This window comes from Hypomesus nipponensis, chromosome 21 (assembly GCF_054491055.1).
Source record: "Hypomesus nipponensis isolate SF chromosome 21, ASM5449105v1, whole genome shotgun sequence".
Taxonomy (NCBI): Eukaryota; Metazoa; Chordata; class Actinopteri; order Osmeriformes; family Osmeridae; genus Hypomesus; species Hypomesus nipponensis.
The window spans coordinates 2,658,551-2,667,500 of NC_140381.1; the positions used below are offsets into that span (position 1 = coordinate 2,658,551).

The following is an 8,950-nucleotide window of genomic DNA, read 5'->3' on the forward strand; positions in this document are numbered from 1 at the left end:
ATGGTTGTTATTCTCTCAAATCTGGCTCTCAGGTCACTTTGACAGTCCTTTCTCTCTCCCTCCCCCTCTCTCCCTCCCTCCCCCTCTCTCCCTCCCTCCCCCTCTCACCCTCCTTTCTCGCTCTCTCCCTCACACAAGCACTCAGTCAGTCACCCTCCACATCACCTCCCCCCAACCTCTCGCTTGCTCGCACACACAGGCACTCAGTCAGTCACTCCCTCTCTCTCTCTCTCTCGCTCCCTCGCTCCCCCACCTGAGCTGTAATTTGCCGTCTGATGAGGGTGAGGGCAGCAGCAGAAACAGCACTCTCCGACACGCTCCGCTCTCTCTCCCTATCTTTGCCTCTCTCTCTCTCTCTCTCTCTCTCTCTCTCTTTCTCTGTCCCTCTCTCTCTCCTGGTCCGTCCGACTGACTGAGAGAACACAATCCTTTGTGCTCCTTCTTTTCCAGCCAATCCCTCCTTCCCCCCGTCTCCCTTTCTCTCTTCTCCTTGTTCCTCCTCTCTCTCTCTCTCTCTCTCTCTCTCTCTCTCTCTCTCTCTCTCTCTCTCTCTCTCTCTCTCTCTCTCTCTCTTTCGCTCCTTCTCACTCTCCCTCCCACTCGCTCCCTGGTGTGTGTGTGTGCGTGTGACGGAGAGGATAACAGACGCTCATGTGAGCAGCCTCAGAGGCAGCAGTCACTGGCAAGAGCAGAGGACGGCCGAGAGAGAGAGAGAGAGAGAGAGAGAGAGGAAGCGGAGTCCACAGGAGGAGAGGAAGAGAAGGATAACCACCATTCTGCTCGGAGGAAGACCAGACATGTGACAAGATGTCCGTGGGCGGCTGTGCGTGTCCCGGTGAGTAACCCCGACAACCGTCGCCGTTAACGACCGCCCCCGCGGCTGTCAGCGGGGCCTCGCCGTGACGTGACTGGCCAGAGAAGGGCACTGGGCCCTGGGGCTCAGCATGCTGAGGCTCATGGGAGATCGGTCCCTGTGCTGCTTGGACGTAACCTGCGAACGGAGGAGAGCCAGAGAGGGAGAGGGAGAGAGGGAGGGAGAGAGAGAGAGAGAGAGAGAGAGAGAGAGAGAGAGAGAGAGAGAGGAGAGGGAGGAGGAGGGAGAGAAATGGAGAGTGAAGGAGTGAGAGAGAGAGAAAGAGAGAGAGAGAGAGAGAGAGAGAGAGAGAGAGAGAGAGAGAGAGAGAGAGAGAGAGAGAGAGAGAGGAGAGAGAGGGAGAGAGAGAGAGAGAGACAGAGAGAGGGGAAGAGAGAGAGAGAGAGGGGAAGAGAGAGGGAGGGAGGGAGATCTAACATTTTAACTTTGTTGCTTGACAATGTTAGACATGGTTGACCTGCCTTCTGCACAGTGTTGTTCAATGTTGTTGTTGGACAAGCAGAGAATGGAGACAGGAACCAAAAACAGAAAGAAGTATAAGAGAGGGAGTAGAGCCTGTTATATTTTGCTCCTGATTTGCTGTCGCATCTGGCCAAAAGTTGTTGCCATGGCACCCCTATAGCCATAGTTACAGTCCTGTGCCTGCTTGTTGCTGTTGTTGTTGACTGTTTGAGGGCCAAATCAACTCCAGACTTAATACTGGGGGAAACTGGCTCCCTCTGAGGTTGCCAACGCGCCAGATGTTGAAAACCCCCTTTCACACGTGAGTTTTGGGGTGAATGACTGGGGGTTAATGAAGGTTGCCAGGTTGCTGTCTGAGTCGTTATCCCCCTTGCGGTGGAGAGTTTTCAGGGATGACAGGAACACAGTAAAGGGCATCAGTGTGACATTTATAAGGCAAAGGCCAGCCCCTTGGGATGAAAGGCTGTAATTGATTCTGTCTCAGGGTATTTCCATTCTGTTTGTTTTATGGCGTTGACTTCATTGCCTACATTTTCCCTTAAACGCCTCAGAATACAACTCTGAATCTAGAACACGTTCAACAGGCTTGGAAGATAAACTCAGATCCTTAAACAGCTGTTTTTTTCGGCCAATCCTACTACAAGTCGGTTGAAAGACCATGGACAGGATTACACACTGCACGTGTCACTGACGGAGAGAGAAGGTTTTCAGTTCCGCACCATCTTTTTCTGTTTCTCACATTCACACACAGTCAACAAGTTCTGGTTGAGCAGAACCAGCAGACAGACCGTGTTGAACTCCAACATGTTCACCTCCTCTCTCTCCACTCCTCTCACTCCTAGCTTCAGGCATCACTGTGACAAGCAGTGAGCTCCTACTACTGTCATCCCACAAGGCTCCTCCCACAAGGCTCTTACCTTTGGCTCCTCCCACTAGGCTCCTCCCACTGGTTCCTCAGAGACGCTGACTGAGAGTCCATGTATGGTCGTTGACACAGACTTTGTGTACGTCTTGTTTTTAAACAAAATGTTGTCAGTCAGACTGTTTATATTTGTTTGGGGTGTAACAGAGACCGACAGTGTGTTTGAGTGTGTCTGTGTGTATGAGTGTGTCTGTGTGTATGAGTGTGTGTTTGTGTGTGTCTGTGTGTATGAGTGTGTGTGTGTGTGTCTGTCTGGCTCCTCCAGAGTGAGAACGCTGACGCGGCCCCAGATTGCCTTGGCGTGCTGTTTTGTGATTGGCAGGCTGATAGGACAGAGGTCAGAGAATGTAAACAAACCGGTCGGTGTGTAGTTACCGTGGAGACGGAGCTCAGTGCGAGATACAGGATTCAGAGGACTGTTATGTGATTGGAGGAGGGTTTTAACCCAGACAAGGCAGAGGAATCCACAGAGGAGGAAACCTTTCGACAGTGGTCAGGGCCACAGGAGTCACTATGGCGACACAGGAGTCACTATGGCGACACAGGAGTCACTATGGCGACACAGGAGTCACTATGGAGACTGTCTCCTCGTGACTTTAGATGTATCAGCCAACCCTGGATGGGGGTTAGAGACTGTTCTGACCCTTACTGGGATTAAATGTGTGTGTGTGAGTGTATGTGGGCCCGCATGTTTCTATTAAGGAGTCCCAAGACGTCATGGATCTCATTTTACAGAGTTTCCGTTTATTGACAATTTTACCAGATACCAGCTAGCAAATGTGTGTGCGTGAGTGTGTGTGTGTGTGTGTGTGTGTGCAACCATCCTTCCTCTCCATAGTGCCAAACCACTGTGGCCAGTGTGGTCAACCTCCATGTGGTCTGAGAGCACACACACACACACACTTGGTGTAGAGGTTTCTAACCCCAGTCCCAGGATCAGACTCCTGGGCAACAGACCAGCTGGAACCAGGAAAGAGAGGATAAGGATCTCTGATCCAGGATCAGTAGAGAGTGGGAAAAACTACCTAAAGGAGAGCTAGGGAGAGAGGAGGAGGAGAAAGAGAGGGAGTGGAGAGAGAGGAGGAGGGGGTGGAGAGAGGAGGGCGGGGTGGAGAGAGAGAGGAGGAGGGAGAGAGAAAGAGAGGAGAGAGAGAGAGGAGGAGGGAGAGAGAGGAGGAGGGAGAGAGAAAGAGAGGAGAGAGAGAGGAGGAGGGAGAGAGAGAGAGAGAGGAGGAGGAAGAGAGAGGAGGAGGAGGGAGAGAGAGAGGAGGTAGAGAGAGAGAGAGAGAGAGAGAGAGAGAGAGAGAGAGAGAGAGAGAGAGAGAGAGAGAGAGAGAGAGAGAGAGAGGAGGGAGAGAGAGCGAGAGGAGGAGGGAGAGAGAGTGAGAGGAGGAGGGAGAGAGAGGAGGAGGGAGAGAGAGAGAGAGAGGAGGGGGTGAGGAGAGGAGGGTGAGGAAGAATGAGAGAGAGGATGGACAGAGGTAAGGATGGAGAGTGCATGTGTGTGAGAGTAAGAGAGGGGAGGTGGATTGTGTTTAGAGCAAAGAAAGAAAGAAGATAGAAAGAAGGATGAACAGATAGATAAATAGATGTTTAGATGAATAAATGGATAGATGGATGCATGTGTGTGTGCGAGTGAGAGAGAGTGTGAGAGTGAGTGTGTGTGTGTGTTTGTTACTTTCTGCTTAGTCTGTTCTCTTGCGTTTCCTTTCTCTGAAGGGGTTCTGATCCTGCAACCCAACTCATGACCTTTGTGTTCACTACCGCTTAACAGTAGACACCTAATACCCCTGCTCTCTCCCTCCCCTCCTCTCTCCCTCCTCTCCTCTCCCCTCCCCTCTTCTTCTCTCCCCCCTGCCCCTCCTCCCCCACCATCTCTTCTTCTTTGGGTGTGTTTACATTCCATCATAATGTTACACACACAGACACTCCGCCTACTTGTGTGAGTGTGTGTGACTGTGTGTGTGTGTGTGTGACTGTGTGTGTGTGACTGTGTGTGTGTGTGACTGTGTGTGTGTGTGTGTGTGACTGTGTGTGTGTGTGTGACTGTGTGTGTGTGACTGTGTGTGTGTGTGTCCTTCATGTGCCTTGACATGTGGACATCATAAACATTGGGGAGTGAGGAGAGTGTGTGTTTGTGTGGTCTTACCTACTGAGTTCACAATAATAGGGAATGAGTGTGTGTGTGTGTGTGCAGAGTGATTCATTGACAATAGTGAGGGGTTATGATTACAGGTAAGAACGATATATACATGTACCACCCCCCCCTTGACTTGTTGTTTTTACATATTTTGGGAGGGTCCAAGTCTTAATTAAGGGGATCAACCCCCCCAACCCCCTCCCGTAATTTGAACCCTGCGTGTGTGTGTGTGCGTTTGTGTATTTCCTTTTGTATAGATTTAGCGTTAAAAATAGGCAGCATCCAATCTATCCCAACACGTCACTTCAGTCTCAGACACTTCACTTCTCTCTCTCTTTCCATACTCTTCCCTCCATTTTTCTTCTCTCCTCCTGCCACCTCTCTCCAGTTCTCTCTCCCCCTCCCGCTCCCTGCCCTATCTCTTACTCCCTTTGTCTCCCCCTCTTGCTCCGCTCCATCCCTCCTCCTCTCCCTCCTCCTCTCCCCCAGGTCTACCTCCCTCCTCTCCCTGACTCCAGTGATTGCTAGCGTATGTTGGCTGGCGTGGATTTGGAGAGGGAGGGGAAAAGAAAGAGAGAGAGGGATAGAAAGAGAGAGCGCTCATGCGATTCAGCGAGAGGAAAAGCATTTTAGAGAGCAAAAGCGTCCAGGAGAGGGAAAGAGAGGGGGAGAGAGAGAGATAGAGAGAGAGAGAGAGAGAGAGAGAGAGAGAGAGAGAGAGAGAGAGAGAGAGAGGGAGAGAGAGGTAGGACGGTGCCCTCTCATGCACGGAGTCCCACAGTGTTTCAGAAGAGGGGGATAATGAGTTAAGACTGCAGCCTGGTGAAAATGGCAACCGCACAAAGACCAGGCTGTTAGGAGGGTTGCACAACACTAGGAGCCCGAGAGGGAGGGAGGGAGACATGGAGAGAGGGATGGGTTGGAGAGGGGAGGGAGAGAGGGATGGATGGATGGAAAAGAGGTAGAGAAAGGTATAGAAGGGAGAGAGGGAGCAGGGAAAGAAAAAAGCGTGCTACATACGTGTGGAGAGAAAAGAGGGTGAAATAGTTACGGGTGAATGAATGAAAGGAAAGACAGATGGATGAGAGACTGAGAGAAGGATAGCGAGAGGCAGAGGGAGAAAGAGAGAGAGAAAGAGAGAGAGGCAGAGGGAGAAAGAGAGAGAGAAAGAGAGAGAGGCGGGGGGAGAGAGAGAGAATTCAGTCTCATTTTTTCCCGCCAGCCTGAGCTGTCATTGGTGGAGCTGGGGCAGACCTGACTGCCTGAGATCACAGACAAAATGGCTTCCAGCCTGCTGAGAACATCAGGGCACTGTCACACACACACAGACACACACACACACACAGACACACACAGACGCATGCCATCAAGCAGACAGGCTCATCACTGTCACACACGGATATGTGCAAACACATTCACACGTGCAGGGGGAACGCACGTATAAGTTGTAATACAAAATAACAATCGTGGCATTGCGTTTATATATTTGACATCAACATACAGACTGACTACGAGTACGTCGTTGTAGAATGGCAAAATAATTAGCCTGCGTGTTGATGATGTGTGACTGCTCTACGTGCTATGACGCATTTGCATTTAAAGTGTGTGTTGTTTCAGTGTGTGTGTGTGCGTTTGTGTATTCGTGTGTTAGAGCGTGCATGTGCGAGCGCGAGTATTTGGCAAGCTGCCACATAATCCGAACGAGGGAATTCACGCCGTCGCGAGAACAAGTTCAGCAAAATGAAAACAGTTGCACTTCTGTTTAGGTCCACTGGAGGGCGTCTTTGTCCAATTACAATTGGTCAAAGGAGAGAGACATAATCCTTTTTTGTCTCTTTCTCTCCCCCTATGTCTTTCTCTCTCTACCTCTCTCTCTCTTTCTCTGTGTAAATTCAATTAAATTAAATTAAAGTTACTTGTTTGGCAGGAATGTTTCAGGTTAAACAATGTTGCCAAAGCAATCCACAGTGAAGGGACAACAGAAATTGTAAGAGAAAATTGTACACATCTCTCACACACATACACACACACCCGCACACACACAAGTCTTTGCTGACCAAGGTTCGGATTGTGGCCCTGACAGCATGGTAGTGTGGTGCTGACCCAGACCAGGACCCTGACCAGACCAGACCCAGACCCAGACCCAGACCAGGACCCTGACCAGACCCAGACCAGACCAGACCCTGACCCAGACCAGGACCCTGACCAGGACCCTGACCAGGACCCAGACCAGGAGCCTGACCAGGACCCAGACCAGGACCCAGACCAGGACCCAGACCCAGACCCAGACCCTGACCAGGACCCAGACCCAGACCCAGACCAGACCCAGACCAGGACCCAGACCAGGACCCAGACCAGGACCCTGACCAGGACCCAGACCAGGACCCAGACCAGGACCCTGACCAGGACCCAGACCAGGACCCTGACTCTGACCAGGACCCAGACCAGGACCCAGACCAGGACCCTGACCAGGACCCAGACCAGGACCCAGACCAGGACCCAGACCAGGACCCTGACCAGGACCCAGACCAGGACCCAGACCAGGACCCTGACCCTGACCCTGACCCAGACCCAGACCCAGACCAGGACCCAGACCAGACCCAGACCAGACCCAGACCCAGACCCAGACCCAGACCCAGACCCAGACCCAGACCAGGACCAGGACCAGGACCAGGACCAGGACCAGGACCAGGACCAGGACCAGGACCAGGACCAGAGACAGTTACTTGGAGGGAGGAGTAACTAGTGAGACAGCTGTTATCAGACAACTGACAGATGTCACATGTCGTTTAACTTCCTGTTGACAGAAACATGCACACACACACACAACAGCCAGACACACACAGACTCACACCACGCTGACAGTCTGGACATGGCAGATATACTGATATCATACTGAGAGACAGAGAGAGAGAGAGAGAGAGAGAGAGAGAGAGAGAGAGAGAGAGAGAGAGAGAGAGAGAGAGAGAGAGAGAGAGAGAGAGGAGAGAGAGAGAGAGAGAGAGAGAGAGAGAGAGACATATTCATCTGTTTGACAGTTTGTTACAGTAGTTTAGAAGTTTCACTTGGCAACATGATGGCAATGTCTGAACAACTAGAGACTGAAGCAGGTTAGTGGATTTCTACAGTTGCTCTTCTCTTTTTCACTCACTCACTCACTCACTCACTCTCTCTCTCTCTCGGAAAACTAGTTGTTGGGTAGCACAAAACGGCAAACTATATACTTGCACGACCTAGTGTCCACACTGCCTGGTTCCTTCAGGTTTGCCTTCAGAAAACCAGAGACTGGATTCATTCTTGACATGACTGTATGTGTTTTTGCTTGTGATTTTAGGGAGAGAGTCTTTTAGGGTTATCACTGTGTGTATGAGGCCTAGCGGAGGGTAGCACATGGTTGACTAAGAGCTGTGTGTGTGTGTATATGTGTGTGTGTGTGTGGGGCTTTCGAGGGGTTTAGCTGGCTTGTCAGGGGGCAGAAGATAAGAATTGTGCCTGAGAAGGGAGAAAGGGAGACGATGTGTGTGTGTGTGTGTGTGTGTGTCTGTATATATATATGTGTGTGTGTGTGTATATATGTGTGTGTGTGTGTGTGTGTGTGACCCTACCCCTGATCCTGACCCCCACACACAGGGGATTAACCTCTGTCTTGTACCATTTCTATGGATGAACCCCCCCTTCACACACACACTACACACACACACACACACACACACACTCCACACACACACGCGCACACACTTAAGATTAACCCCTGTGTGCCCATGTACATGGATGACTCTCTGCTCCTATGCAGGGCTGTTACTATTGACGGTCCCCATAACCATGACAACCGGGGCCAGTGAATACAAGATTGGCAAATCCGCTAAATTGTGACCATGTAAGACCTGCATCACATACACTGCAAGCTTTAACCAACTACCCCTCCCCCTGGAAGAGAGAGGGGGGAGAGGTGGGGGAGGGGGGGGGAGGAGAGAGGGGGAGAGGTTGGGGAGGAGAGGGGAGGAGAGAGGGGGAGAGGTTGGGGAGGAGGGGGGAGGAGAGAGGGGGAGAGGTTGGGGAGGAAAGGGGAAGAGAGAGGGGGAGAGAGAAAAGAGAGAAACACAAGATCACCATTTGAGTGACACTTCACATGACTCTTTTTAAACACACACACTCATGGTCATGCACATACACACACACACACGCTCATGGTCATGAACATACACACACACACACGCTCATGGTCATGAACATACACACACACACACGCTCATGGTCATGCACATACACACACACACACGCTCATGGTCATGCACATACACACACGCTCATGGTCATGCCACACACACACACACACACACACACCCTGACATCAGTCGGCAGTGCCTCTGTGGTGAATCTTGTTCTTTTTCATCCCACGATCCAAACATATGGCTGCATCTCCTCTGGATCATAGCGGATTATAATCTGAGGGTTATAATCTGAGATTTAGAGGGATTAAGGAGATGTACAAGACCCTTGCTTTAGCTGAGTGACTTCTGGCAGCTGTGAGAGTCAATGTCACAGTGGAATC

At 51.1% G+C, this 8,950-nt stretch overlaps 1 protein-coding gene across 4 annotated transcripts in view; it reads left to right on the plus strand.

The window, feature by feature from the left end:
- The first annotated feature begins 632 nt into the window (after window positions 1–632).
- Window positions 633–8,950, plus strand: part of ldb1b (LIM-domain binding 1b) — an 18,294-nt gene continuing 9,976 nt past the window's right edge. For 2 of the 4 annotated variants that reach the window (XM_084685570.1, XM_084685572.1), the window contains exon 1: window positions 633–835. In XM_084685570.1, coding sequence (XP_084541696.1) covers window positions 808–835 — 28 coding nt within the window. In that variant the 5' untranslated portion in view covers window positions 633–807. Of the gene's footprint in view, window positions 836–7,406; window positions 7,509–8,950 lie in introns of those variants that run through there. The other 2 variants (XM_084685569.1, XM_084685571.1) reach the window with 1 other exon arrangement.